This window comes from Vigna umbellata, chromosome 8 (genome assembly GCF_029865625.1).
Source record: "Vigna umbellata cultivar VRB3 chromosome 8, Vumbellata_1.0, whole genome shotgun sequence".
Taxonomy (NCBI): domain Eukaryota; kingdom Viridiplantae; phylum Streptophyta; class Magnoliopsida; order Fabales; family Fabaceae; genus Vigna; species Vigna umbellata.
In genome coordinates, this window is record NC_142172.1 from 6,698,736 (window position 1) to 6,713,748 (window position 15,013).

The 15,013-nt window shown below is 38.0% G+C and overlaps 1 protein-coding gene across 1 annotated transcript; it reads left to right on the plus strand.

Annotated features, from left to right (window-relative positions):
- The first annotated feature begins 528 nt into the window (after positions 1–528).
- Positions 529–6,720, plus strand: LOC148193933 (uncharacterized). The gene is made up of 4 exons (XM_088097048.1): positions 529–729; positions 928–1,521; positions 5,450–5,501; positions 5,648–6,720. Exons 1-4 carry the CDS (start codon positions 529–531, stop codon positions 6,718–6,720), a joined length of 1,920 nt encoding a protein of 639 aa, XP_087953174.1.
- The last annotated feature ends 8,293 nt before the right edge of the window (positions 6,721–15,013 follow it).

The following is a 15,013-nucleotide window of genomic DNA, read 5'->3' on the forward strand; positions in this document are numbered from 1 at the left end:
GTCTGAAGACAGTAATTGGTTCGTTTAATTAGTGGTAATTAGTGGTTCCCGTTTTTGCCCAAGAACTCTATAAATAGAGTTCTCCCCATTTCATTTTAGTTGTAACAAAGACATAAAGAGCAGATACTATTACAGAGAATATAGCAAGTGTGTATTTTTCTTACCTCCAACAAAGCCTCTGTGTTGAGCGTATTTTCCTTTCGCCAAACGTCCATGGCTGCATCTTTCTGGAAGGTGCTATTCCACTTCTCTCTCTAGTGCCTGGCAGAGCCATAGGCTCTTTCTCTCTCTGTTGTCTGGGACGAAGACTACTTCTTCGTAAGCTATCTTGCTTAAGTGATATTTCATCTCTCTTACGGGCCTCCAATCCAATTGGGTCGTCCAACCCTCAGATATGCATTGGGCCATATTTTAATATGGTATCAGAGCAGGTTTTAAACCTGCTCTGCTTATGCTGCCTCTGTTTTCAAGACTACCAACAATTCTTGGATTGTTTCTTGTTTTCTGCTTGAATTGTTTCCTACTGATATGGAGCACATGGATCAATCTGCTAATCCTACCAGCCCTTTCTACCTGCATCCTGGGGAAAATCCAGGACTCACTCTCATCTCTCAAGTTCTAAATGACAACAATTACTCTTCTTGGAGGAGAAGCATGAGGAGGGTTCTTCTTTCCAAGAATAAAATCAAGTTTATTGATGGGCCAATCAAGAAACCTCAAAGAAGTGAGGTTTTATTCGATGCTTAGGAGAGATGTAATATGATGGTTCTTTCCTGGATGATAAAAACTCTTTCTCCAGAGATTGCAGAAAGTGTAATATATGTTGAAGAAGCAAAAGAACTATGGGAAGAATTGAAAGAAAGATTCTCTAAAGGTGACTATTTTAAAATTTCTGATTTACTCCAAGATATCCATTCAATTAAACAGGGAGAGAGAGGCGTTAGCCAATTCTTCACAGATTTAAAAATTCTTTGGGAAGAATTAGAATCCCTTAGACCTATACCCACTTGTACCTGTAAGATTCCTTGCAGCTGTGAACTTTCAAAGATTTCTCTGAAGTACAGAGAAATAGAACATGTGATATGCTTCTTAAAAGGGCTGAATGACACATATAATACTGTAAGAACCCAAATTCTTTTGATGGATCCTCTCCCCAACATCAATAGAGTCTTCTCCCTTATCATGCAGCAAGAAAGACAGGAGAGACAGGATTTGGGCATAGTCAGCAAGAGTCAAACTACTGAAACCAAGGTTCTGGCCAGTACTGTTGATAGAAACAATAACTGGAGATCTGATCAGAACTGGAAAAGCCAAGGGCGTGGAAATGGACCACGTGGTCAAGGAAGGGGGAGAGGAAGGAACCCTAACTATGGAAAACAGTGCTCTTATTGTAATAAAATGAATCATACCATAGATGAGTGTTATTCCGAACACGGTTACCCCCTTGGTATAAGAAAACTGACAGTAATCCGGACAGGAAAGGAGACTGGAATTCTGCTAATGCTTGCCAAAGCAGTTCAGGTCCAGAGGGTGTTCAATCTACTCATCATGTCAGCATCAATGCTGCCCTCAACTCTTTTACCCCTGAGCAAATGCAAAAACTCCTCAAAATGATAGAGAAGTGTCAACACTCAATTTCGTCCAGGTGACTAAATAATATATGTTTTTTTTTAATTTTATTTTATCTTATTTTATGTCATTTTATCATGTTAATTCTATTTTATTTCGTTTTATATTATGTGATTTTATTTCATTTTCTATATTAGTTTGTGTTTTAATTCTATTTTTATTTTATTTTTACTTTATTCTATTTTTACGTTAGTTTATTTTGTTATTTTATATTTTAAGTTCTCTTACTTTTTAATTCGTTTGTTAAACGTTCTAAAGAAACAAAACAAAAGAAATGGAAAAGGTCAACTCTCTCATAATGCTTTCTTTTTCTTCGTTTCCACGCTATCTCCCCTTTTGGATGGGAATATTTGGCTTAGGCATGCATGAACTTGCGCTACCTTTAGCTGGATTACCACAAAGGCAAAAGTCTTCTCTGACCATGGGAGGAGTGGTTGCAGAGTGGTTGCAGGTGCCTTGCCCGTGAAAGGGAAAAGAGAGTGCAGAAGAAACAAAAAAAAAGAGGGAAAAGAAACAAAGTTCTTCGATTTGGCAAAGGAGAGGGACATTGAGAGAAACATTTTTTTCTAGTCAAGGAGCAAAAGAAAAAAAGGAAAAGGGGAAGCACCAACATCATTCACAGAGACTGCTCTCAATTCCTCCTCAGGAATTTCCTCCATGAGGCACACCCACCATTTCCTAACCTACATCCTCATTCACTCATCTTTCCTAGCCTCTGCCCACGGTAACAATAGAAACTCCAACCTTTGTCTCCTTGGCAAGCCATCATCGACCGCTTGGATTCTCCACTAGACCTTGACTCCCCTCACCCAATCATCAACCATCATCCATATTCACACATCGCCATAGTCATCTTAACACTACGGCTACTACCAACACCCTTCCACCATCTTCATCTCAATCAAATATTCATTCTCATCTATCATACTTCTCTCCCATTTCCCCTGCATTCAAACAAAAACAGAGAAGCCCAAATCAACATCCTGTTCGACTTCACCCATCAACCACCAAAAATCCTAAGGGCCACTTCCATGTAAAGACAGAAAACACAATACAGAGGAGGTATTCCCAGTCACGGCATTGTGGTGTGGCAGTGTCGCGGCAGTGAGCGGCAGCATCAGCGGGGAGCCACGATTAGCGGTAGGGAACCTGGGAAAAGATGAACCCCATTGGAAGGGGGAAGGTGAGAAGGTAGCATCGGTAGCGGCCTCCAAGGCTGACGGCGGCGAGGTAGAGACGGTCACCGACATCAACAACACGGTATCGGCGGTGGCTCCGACCGGTGGAAGGGAAACGTTGGCAAAGCCATGGCCTAGTGTTTGTTTGTCCACTAGAAAGTGGGGTTTCTGTTTTGTGTTGAAGAAGAGGAGATGAATTTGGGGGTAAGGGCAGTTTGTCCTGGTTTCTTTTGTTTGAAGTAGAGACCCTGTCGTGAATCTAGAAGAAGGAAGAAACCTGGTTACTGATCTGAGAGAAAAAATGGGCCTTGGGCTTGGACCGTACCCCTACAAATTCATTGCTACACCTCTATCCTCGTGGCCTCAGACTGTGCACACATTCCTGGTTTCTAATCTTTGCGTCCCTACTCTTACTGAGCTTTTCTTGTTTTGTTGTTGTTTGAATTTTATTTTATGCATTTGTGTTTTTCATCTTTTTTGTTGATTATTAGTTTTTACTGCCTCTTTTAAGAGAACCCCACCCCTTTGCCTTGTGTTTTATTTCATTAGGCTTGTTTGTCTGCTGTATTCCACTTCACACACTCATTTTTCTAATGAAAATATCTAATAAAAATCATAAAAAAAAATAAACAAAAAGATAAAATTATAAAATAAAAAAATGGTTTTAGGACATCTGATACATCTTCGTTTGCAAATAAATAAATAAAATTTTGATTTGTTAGTTTTTTATTATATAGATTACAAAATGACAAAAAAAAAAATAGCCTTATTGTTTCTTAATTATTTAGTACCCTTTCAATAACTACAGTATAATTTTAATTTGTTTCAATTTTAGGTCTCTTTAAACATACTTATGTAAATAATACTTTTACTTTATATTTTATAATTTCATTTTTAATACTTATGTAAATAATATTGTCATTTTAATAAATAACTATGTAAATAATATCATTGTTTCATTTCAAATACTTAGTAATTTTTTTTTATTTTATATTAAATCCTTACGCAACTATTATTACTATTTTTATAATCTATTTTAAATATTTTTTGTAAATACTATTTTCATATTATAAAAAATATAAAAAAATATTTTAAAGGTTAAGCACATGTGTGATCGCTCGCATCGTCCTTGTGTTAAAAACCTTTTCTCTTTCTTTTATAAAAAAATACCAAAAAATATTTTAAAGATTAAGCACATGTGTGATCACTCGCATCGTCCTTGTGATAAAATCTTTTTCTCTTTCTTTTTATAAAAAATGATAAAAATATATTTCAAAGGTTCAGACACATGTGTGATCGCCCGCATCGTCCTTGTGCTGAAACCTTTTCTTCTTCTCTTCTAAAAATAATAAAATATTTTAAAAGTTTAGGCACATGTGTGATCGCACGCATCGTCCTTGTGCTAAAACTTTTTCTTCTTCTCTTCTAAAAAATAATAAAAATATTTTAAAGGTTTAGGCACATGCGTGATCGCACGCATCGTCCTTATGCTAAAACTTTTTCTTCTTCTATTTTAAAAATAATAAAAATGTTTTAAAGGTTTAGGCACATGTGTGATCGCACGCATCGTCCTTGCGTTAGGACCTTTTCTTCTTCTCTTCTAAAAAATAATAAAAAATATTTTAAAGGTTTAGGCATATGTGCGATCGTTTGCATCGTTCTTGTGCCAAAAAACCTTTTCTCTTTCTTTTATAAAAATATAAAAAAAAATATAAAATCTTTAAAAACTAAAAACATCAACAATTTCAAACAACAAACAATCTCTCACCCAAAACTACGTGATCCTTGATTCTCCATCAAGAGTGGAGATACGTAGGAGCAAGGCTAGTCCTTGTCAGGTTCACTTCCCTATTATCCAAAATCATTTCAAAACAAATTTTCAAACAATTTCCAAACAAATTTCTCAAACAGATTCAAAAGAACTACGTGACCCTGATTTCTCATTCTGAATGAGAATACGTAGGAGCAAGGTCAATCCTTGTCGAGCCCAAAAAAATAAAAAAATATATTTTGTTTATTTAGAGTTTTACTTTAGGGGATAGTTAAACATTTTGAAAACCACATCATATTCGTGCATTTAGTTAAAGGTATTGCCTTAGGGCAGGTGTTGTAGGGTGTTAATACCTTCCCTACACGTAACCGACTCCCGAACCCAGAATCTGGTTCTTGTAGACCATGCCTTATCCTTTTTATGGTTTTTCCGTAGTTTTCCAGAATAAACTATGGTAGCGACTCCAAATCTCTTTTTGAAACCCGTTCCTTTTTTTGGATCGTCGTCCCGCTGCGATTCCGGTTGCGATAAGAAGGTTGATGAACCCACTCACAAGATCAACTAGGTGCATAGAGATAGCGCAGATATCAAACAAGGTATTTCTTCTTGGATTCTTGACACAGGGGCCACACACTATGTGACCCATGATAAAAGAAACTTTGTTACCTTTTACAAAATTAAACCTATCTCTATCAGATTGCCAAATAACACTATTATCACTGCTGAACATGCAGGAACTGTCCAATTTTCTAAAGTTTTGGTTCTTTTTAATGTTCTGTATATTCCTAACTTTTGTTTCAATCTGATTTCTGTCCAAAGTCTTATCAGAGACTTAAACTGCAATCTAACCTTTTCTTTTGAGATTTGTCAGATAAGGGAGAATTCTACATTGAAGATGATTGGGTATGCTAAACCCTACCAAGGTCTCTATTATCTACAAGCCTTTCCTAATCTGGACCAAAATTTTATTTCAAAGTCTGTTTTCTCTTATAAACATGTTGATGTAAATTTGTGGAACTATAGGTTAGGCCATCCTGGACATAAAACTATGAAACAGATATGTGAAAAGTTTCCTTATGTGCAAATGGGTGTCCTGATATTGTTTGTGATGCTTGCCACTATGCTAAACAACATAAACTACCTTTTCCTAGAAGTAATTCTTTGACTACTGATTGTTTCGAAATGGTTCACTGTGACATATGGGGCCCTCTTTCAACTTCTTTTGTTCACGGCCATAAGTATTTTCTTACTATAGTTGATGACTCTAGTAGGCATACTTGGGTCTTTTTAATGAACAATAAAGGTCAGACAAGGGATTTATTACAGAATTTTATTGTCAAGATTAAAAATCAATTTGATAAAGTGATTAAAACTATTAGGTCGGACAATGGACCTGAATTTAATTGTGTTAATTTGTATGATTTGTATGGCATTGATCACCAAAAGAGTTGTGTTGAGACCCCTGAACAGAACTCTGTTGTGGAAAGAAAACACCAACATATTCTTAATGTGATCCGTAGTCTCCTTTTTCAATCTAATATACCTAATGCCTATTGGTCCTATGCTGTTAGTCACGCTGTTTACCTGATAAATAGGTTGTCTTCCCCCATTCTTAATACCAAGACTCCTTATGATCTCGTTTATAATGTTCCCCCTACCTATTTGAATCTCAAAGTTTTTGGGTGCCTATGCTTTGCTTCTACCCATGAAAACAGCAGAAATAAGCTTGACCCAAGAGCTAGAAAGGGAGTTTTCCTTGGTTACAAAGGTGGTGTCAAAGGCTATGTTGTTCTCGATATGAACACTAAGGAACTTTTTATAAGCAGAAATGTTGTCTTTTATGAAGACATTTTTCCCTACAAAGACCAGCGTGACAACAGGGAAGTTACTGACACAGGAGAAGGTAGAACCACATCTCTTAATGACCTCCTGGGCAGTCACAACCCTATTGACGATGAAAGACCCACGGAGATGGATGACAATGAGCAAAGAGAGACGCAACAGACTATCGCTGACAACAATAACAGTGACAATGCTGCTAATGGTGAAGAAAATCATAGCTGCAGGAGATCAAACAGGGTTAGAAGGACTCCAGAATATCTGAATGACTATGTGCATAGGTTAATCAATCCTTATCTGTGAAAAATACTTTAAAAACCCCTTGTCCTGTGACTCTTTGACAGCAAAGCACTTAAAGTATACTATGGCCATTACTACAAATGATGAGCCTCGGTCTTATAATGAAGCCAAAGGCATGTGCGAGTGGGAAGAAGCTATGTAGAGGGAAATCAAGGCCTTGCAAGACAATAACACCTAGTACTTAACACAGCTGCCTCCAGGAAAGAAACCCATTGGTTGTAGATGGGTATACAAAACCAAATACAATGTTGATGGTACTATAGAAAGATACAAGGCACGCCTGGTGGCAAAAGGATACACACAACAAGAAGGGATAGATTATTTAGACACTTTCTCCCCTGTTGCCAAACTCACTACTGTTAGACTACTTATTGCCCTTGCAGCCTCTAATAATTGGTTTTTGCATCAACTTGACGTGGACAATGGTTTCCTACATGGGGACTTAAATGAAGAAGTTTACATGAAACCACCACCTGGTCTTAATACCCATAAAGAGGGTTAGGTTTGTAGGCTTACTAAGTCACTATATGGACTAAAACAAGCTAGTAGGCAATGGTTTGAAAAACTTTCCTCCTTTCTCATTTCTGTCAACTATACCCAGTCTAAATCTGACCACTCTCTCTTTATAAAAGGGACTTTTACAGATTTTACTGCCTTCCTTGTCTATGTAGATGACATCATATTGGCCGGAAACTCCATGACTGAAATCAACAATGTAAAGACTCTATTGCATAACAAATTTCAAATAAAGAACCTAGGAGAACTCAAATACTTCCTAGGCTTGGAGGTGGCCAGATCTAAGAAAGGTATTCATCTATGTCAAAGGAAATATGCGTTGGACATCCTTAAGGAAACAGGAATGATGGGATGCAAACCATCTTCTACCCCTTTCTTAAGTAATACAAGCTCACTGTATAGAACAGACAGCTACTTAGATGACCCTAGCTCCTATCGAAGATTGATAGGGAAGTTACTCTATCTCACCAATACCAGACCTGATTTGTGTTTTTCCATTAATCTATTGAGTCAGTTTATGAAATATCCCACTAACCATCATTATCGGGCTGTGCAACATGTTCTTAGGTACATCAAATCTAAGCCTTCAGAGGGATTGTTCTTTGGAGCTGCTTCTCCAGTTCATCTAAAAGCTTTTAGTGACTCAGATTGGGCAACGTGTCCAAATACTAGAAGGTCCACTACAGGGTTTTGTGTATTTCTTGGATCATCCCTCATTTCGTGGAAATCCAAGAAGCAAAGCACTGTTTCCAGATCTTCCACCGAGGCGAAATATCTTGCCCTAGCAGCCACTGTATGTGAGATACAGTGGGTTCACTATCTCCTACAAGATCTTCAAGTACAGGAAGCTGGAACTCCTGCCTTATACTATGACAACAAATCAGCGTGACACATAGCTCATAACCAGAGCTTTCACGAAAGGACCAAGCACATAGAGCTTGATTGTCATGTTGTTCGTGGAAAAATACAGGCAAATTTCCTACGACTTCTCCCTGTCCGGTCGGATGAACAGCTGGCCGACATCTTCACCAAATTTCCCCATCGTGTGCGGTTCAAATCCATAGTTCCAAAGCTTGGATTAGTGAGTATACATCATCCAGCTTGAGGGGAGGCTATTGAGCTTACCTCAAACGGACAAATTAATGTCTGAAGACAGTAATTGGTTCGTTTAATTAGTGGTAATTAGTGGTTCCCGTTTTTCCCCCAAGAACTCTATAAATAGAGTTCTCCCCATTTCCTTTTAGTTGTAACAAAGACATAAAGAGCAGATACTATTACAGAGAATATAGCAAGTGTGTATTTTTCTTACCTCCAACGAAGCCTCTGTGCTGAGCGTATTTTCCTTTCGCCAAACGTCCATGGCTGCATCGTTCTGGAAGGTGCTATTCCACTTCTCTCTCTAGCGCCTGGCAGAGCCCTAGGCTCTTTCTCTCTCTACTGTCTGGGACGAAGACTACTTCTTCGTAAGCTATCTTGCTTAAGTGATATTTCATCTCTCTTACGGACCTCAAATCCAATTGGGCCGTCCAACCCTCATATATGCATTGGGCCATATTTTAATAGATTGTTTGAAAAAAAAAATCGAAACAAAAATTTTGGAACGCATGAAATATATTTCGGAAAAGAGCTTCTTGAAATAAGATTTCCAAAGAAACCTTTTCGAAATAGATGTTATTTCGGAACAGAAAGTTTTTTCTCTTCATCTTCCCTGTAGCACTCTCCATCTCTTTTTCTTCCTCTGTTTGCAACGCCAATGATGGAAGCAGCGGTGAGTGATGGCAGCTATAATGAAGGATATTTAAATATTTTACTTTAGTATAGGATGCAATTAGAAATAATATCTCATAATATTTTACTTTTGATTAGAGGCCCAACCTCCACATGGGCTGAATAAATCATTTACAGAGGCCTCTTCACTGCATTTTTTCACATTTCTTTTCTATCTTCATTTTTCAAAAATAACATTCTTTAACTGATTTTAAAAGAAATTTGTTGAAAGATTTTTCGAAAACTCTAACTGATTTCCAAATTAAAGTTTAGAAATATTTTCAACATATTTCGAAATTTGTTAAAAAAGTAAGTCAGGTATAAGATTTTTTAAAATACTTTTGAAATTTTTAAAACATATGTGAGTACATGAATAAATGTTAGGTGGTATAAGGAGAAACATTCTCATTTTCATTTTGTGTTGTTGGTTCTTTCTCTCCTCACAATTATTTACAAACCAATAAAAAATGTTTTGAAAATTATGTAATTTGATTAATTATAGTAAATAAGAATAAAAGTAGAAAAATTCATAAAAATAAGTGAAAATATTTTTATTTTTTTTCTCACCTTTTATCCTTTTGCTAAACATCCAACGTTAATTTTCCCTCTCCCTATCTTTCTTCTTCCAGCCAAGGGTAAATTTTCTAATAGGTCCTACACATATTTAGATCCTAAACAAATACTAAGGTGGTGATTTGTAAATTTAAGAAATTTTAGTGAGAATTAATACTTTAGGGAGACTATGTTAAATTAAATTAATGATGAATTAATTTAAATTATGTTGAAGAATAAAATATTAAGAGATAATCCTATTACATTTGTTTTATTATGTTAAATAATCTCAATTGCATCACCAAACATTTAATTAAGGTAAAAAAAATTATATATACATTTTTTATTTAATTCGCAAGGTATTATTTAAAGGATAAAATCATAACATAACTTTAAACTTTATAATGAATAATACACCTCAGATGTGATGATGAACTCTTAACGTGGACAATTTCTTAAAATAAATCATATATTAAGAGAAATTCATTTAGTTAAAATTCATAATTGATTAATTTTTAAATTTGTGAGAATACACATGCACTAGTTTCCTTAGGAGATTTACTGGAAATGTGAACATATCCCTTATTAACTCTTCAAAAGGTAGGAATTGAACTTGAATCACTTTTGTTAAATGAGGTGAACACGTCGTTGGTACCGATTCAAGTGGGTCTCAAGATGATATCTAGAAAATATAGAGAGAAAAGAAGAAAAATATATGTCATGCAATATCAAATAAGAGAAAGATAAAAAAGTTAACAACGATTAATAAAGTATATGTACTAATTTTAGAGATATCAAAATGAATTTTAACTTATGAATTAATCAGTTTGTTATGGATCGATGGATTGGACTGAATAAAATTAAATATTTTTATAAATGTAATATAAATTGAATTCGAATAACTTAATTGATAAATTAAATGAATTTGATTTATGTAAGAGCTCTTTTTTTCTATCTTCTTTCTTCTTTCTTTTTTCGGCTTAATATCCCTGATGGTTCCTATTTTCATCAAGTGTATTCGATTTGGTTCCAGTTTTTTTTCTGTTCAATGTTGTCCTAAAGAATGTAATTTTTGTTCAATTTAGTCCTTTTTGCAAACGGCGTTTAAATCGTTAACGGCCAACTGTCCAACTGTGCAATAAGTGACACATCACTCTTGATACAATATCATCATCTCCTACCTCCAAAAACCCTAATTTCCCCCTAAACCCTAATGGTCGTCGCCACGCTCCCGGCCAGCCACCATCTTCACACCTCTGTCATTAAACATTTTGAAACTCTAACCAGATGGTCGCGCCGCCACTACCGCTGTTCATCTTCTCCATCCAATAACCACCCAGAAACACCACCATAACCATCTTCCCCTTCCTCCACCGTGAATCGCCATCAACATCTTCTCGTGACAACCATGACTGCCGCAACGAGACAGCGAGCCATGCAAGAGCTCATCTTCTCGGTCAAGTCTTCAACCTGCAAAGGGAAATACAGAGAACAAAAAAGCCAATTGGAGCATAATCGTTGCCACAAAAGCACCATTCTCCATCAATCTTCATCTTCTCCAGACATCGCGAAGCTGCTCTTCAAACCTGCAAGTAGAAAGAAACCAAAGAAACCAAATCGCAGACAAGCAACCACGAGCCAGATTCGCATCGCGACGCTCCTACATTTCGAAACTCATTCAACTTTCCTCTCGCGGCGGCGTAAGGAAGCCTTTCCCCCTTACATTCAGAAACCCTAATTTTTTGGGTGGGGAAGGGACTACCACGTTGCAGTCTCTCATTGGCTGCGTCATGTTTTAGTCAAGGCATGTCAGCACTGATATGCACAGCTGGACAGTTGGCCGTTAACGATTTAAACGTCATCTGGAAAAAGGACTAAATTGAACAAAAAATACATTCTTTAGGACAACATTAAATAGAAAAAAAAACTGGGACCAAATCAAACACACTTGACGAAAATAGGGACCATCAGGAGTATTAAGCCTTTTTTTTTTCTTTCCCCTCACCCATATCCCTTTCTTCTTTCTTTTTTCAGAAACCTTAAGGCTAGGGGTTTTTTGGGTGTGAGAGAAGGAGAGCGGCAGGAGAGACTCCTTTCTCCTTCCAAGTTGGGATTTGTCGCACACATGGAAAGGAGACGACTTTGGCAACATACGCGACTTCATCTTTGCGGCGCGACGACCTCCGTTGTGACCTTCGCTCGTGGGTACAGCGGCAACGGCATTTCAAATCGTGAGTGTCAACACTCAATTTTGTCCGGGTTGTAAAAAATGGATTTTTATTGGTTTTTTATTTTATTTTACCTTTTTTTGTTTTATTTTTTTATGTATTTAGATTCTTGCTTTTAATTCAATTTTTATTTCTTATCTTCAATTTGTTTTAGTAGAGTTAATTAATCAAAATAATTAAAAAATTGAAAAATAAAATTAAAACTAAAATTAAAAATAAAATAAAAATTAAAATAAAAATTAAAATAAAAATTAAAAGAAAAAAGGAAATAAAAAACGTGGGGAGGGGAGGTATGGGAAGCGTGTCTGGAGTGAGGGGGACAAGGGGGTTAAGGAGAATATTTCCAAGATTTTTGGAAAAAAAAAAAAAAGGCAGCAGGGGGACCAAGTGGTTAGAATAGGGTTTTTCCAAGATTTTGGCACGGAGGATTTGGTGGGATCAGAGAGAGAAAAGGGAGAAGGAGGACACACGGGGATTTTTTTGGGGGAATCATCATCCAGATTCATCAGGAGCACCGGCAGAGAAAGCGAAAGGTGAGAAGAGGTCATCGGACATACAGTGAATGATAGCAGCAGTCATAGCAGCAGGTAAGTCTCTGGTTCACCTGTGCATCCGGACTCATCATGAACGTTTACTATATGACTACCTCTTATGCTTATTCCATCATAAAGGCTTTTCCTATGAACATCATGGGTTCCCCTATCATCAACACCCCTTAATACCTCCATTCACCCTGTAACAAAAAAAAAATCATCATTACTATGCAGAAATTCACACACAATCACTATCACACTGGTCTCGCATAACCCAGATATTAAACTCATTCACTTCCCAGAGTCTTCCTCATCTCGCCAGCCCTACATCATCAACTATCACCCTCATACTCATATTCATACGCGCATCAACACGGGGTATCCATCTTCACGCACAGGGGAATTTCATTTTCCCATCCTCGGAACCCAGTCATCCTTTCCCCCACTCACGACAAGGTTATCGTTAAAACCCCAAATATTTTCATTTGGTTCCGTTGATGAAGCGCGCTCCGGCTAAAGGCGACGGTGGCCGACTCTGGTAGAGGATGCGATAGGCAGTGCCAGAGGTGGAAAGGCCCTAACCCTAGGCTAGTGTGAGAGAAGCGAGTGAGAGAAAATAGTGGCGCTGCGGCTGGCATTGGCGGAGGTGACGGTGAGCCTACGGAGAGAGTAAGAGACCTTGGGTCTCTGGAGAGTGTGTAGGCTGAGGGAGTGGGATTGCGGGAGAGTGTTGGTTCCGAGTGAATGAGAGTGGGAAGGCAGAACCCCTAGGAAATTATAGGTTAGAAACCATTCAACTGGGCCTGGCCCAGAATTAAGCGTACGTCCAGGAACCTTTGGCCTTTTTTCGAACGATCGTCATACAACCTCATCTTCCCAACGAACGCTCGTCCCAAACGAGCGCTCGTCATTCGGTCTCCTCTTCCCACATCTTCCCAACGAACGCTCGTCCATAACGAGCGTTCGTCATCCAGCCTAATCTTCCCAACGAACGCTCGTCCCAAACGAGCACTCGTCATTCGGTCTCCACTTCCCACATCTTCCCAACGAACGCTCATCCATAACGAGCGTTCGTCATCCAGCCTCATCTTCCCAACGAACGCTCGTCCCAAACGAGCGCTCGTCATTCGGTCTCCACTTCCAACATCTTCCCAACGAACGCTCGTCCATAACGAGCGTATGTCATCCAGCCTCATCTTCCCAACGAACGCCCGTCCCAAACGAGCGCTCGTCATTCGGTCTCCTCTTCCCACATCTTCCCAACGAACGCTCGTCCATAACGAGCGTTCGTCATCCAGCCTCATCTTCCCAACGAACGCTCGTCCCAAACGAGCGCTCGTCATTCGGTCTCCACTTCCAACATCTTCCCAACGAACGCTCGTCCATAACGAGCGTTCGTCATCCAGCATCATCTTCCCAACGAACGCCCGTCCCAAACGAGCGCTCGTCATTCGTCATCCCTACTCATCATTCCCAACGAACGCTCGTCCGTAACGAGCGTTCGTCATCCCTCCTCATCATCCCAACGAACGCTCGTCCATAACGAGCGTTCGTCATCCAACCTCATCTTCCCAACGAACACTCGTCCATAACAAGCGTTCGTCATCCAGCCTAATCTTCCCAACGAACGCTCGTCCCAAACGAGCACTCGTCATTCGGTCTCCACTTCCCACATCTTCCCAACGAACGCTCGTCCATAACGAGCGTTCGTCATCCAGCCTCATCTTCCCAACGAACGCTCGTCCCGTACGAGCGCTCGTGACTCTAAATCTTTTCCCAACGTACGTTCGGCCTTTACCACGGACCGTTCGTTATCCAAGCTTTTCGACTAACCGTTCGACATTATTTTATTTTTATTTTGGTACCCCCATTTTTTATTATTATTTAATTATTCATTTGCCTTTTTATTTATCTTATTTTATTTCATTTTTTATTTTATTACTTTATTTTATTTATTTCTTTTAAATATCCACTTATTTCAAAATATATATATATAATAATTTTACTTATATACACATATAAAATAGAAAATTACAAAAATTTGTTTTAAAGGTTAAGCACACGTGTGACCGCTCGCGTCGTCCTTGTGTTAAAAACCTTTTCTTCTTTCTTATAAAAATTATTACAAAAATATTTAAAGGTTTAAGCACACGTGTGACCGCTCGCGTCGTCCTTGTGCTAAAAACCTTTTCTTTTCTTAAATAAAATTTCAAAAAATACGTTTAAAGGTTGAATAATCGTGTGATCGTTCGCATCGTCCTAGTGTTCAATACTTTTCTCTCTTATTTACGTAATATTAAACGAGGGTATGAGTGCTCGTGCGATCGTCCGCATCAGCCTAGCACTCATTACTCTCAAGTTTTCCTAAATAAGTAAATAACGGTATGAGTGCTCGTGTGATCGTCCGCATCGTCCTAGTGCTTAATATCGTTATTTCTCTTTTTTAAAAAAAAATAATAATTAAACATATTAAAATATCGTTTTAAAGGCATGAGTACTCGTGCGACCGTTCGCGTTGGCCTAGTACTCATTACCTTCTTTTTCTCAAAAATATAGAAAAACATAAAATCTCCAAAAATTAAAAACATCTGCTTTTTCAAACAACAAACAATCTCTTAACTAGAACTACGTAACCCTGATTTCTCATTTTGAATGAGAATACGTAGGAGCAAGGTCAATCCTTGTCGGGCCCAAAAAAAC

Bases quoted from the DNA above. Each gene is read 5' to 3' on its own strand.
- LOC148193933 (XM_088097048.1), top strand. From the start codon at position 529: ATGGAGCACATGGATCAATCTGCTAATCCTACCAGCCCTTTCTACCTG. The intron at 1,522-5,449 runs GTCCAGAGGGTG...GAGATTTGTCAG, and splicing joins TGCTTGCCAAAGCAGTTCAG to ATAAGGGAGAATTCTACATT. The intron at 5,502-5,647 runs GTCTCTATTATC...ATATGTGAAAAG, and splicing joins GTATGCTAAACCCTACCAAG to TTTCCTTATGTGCAAATGGG.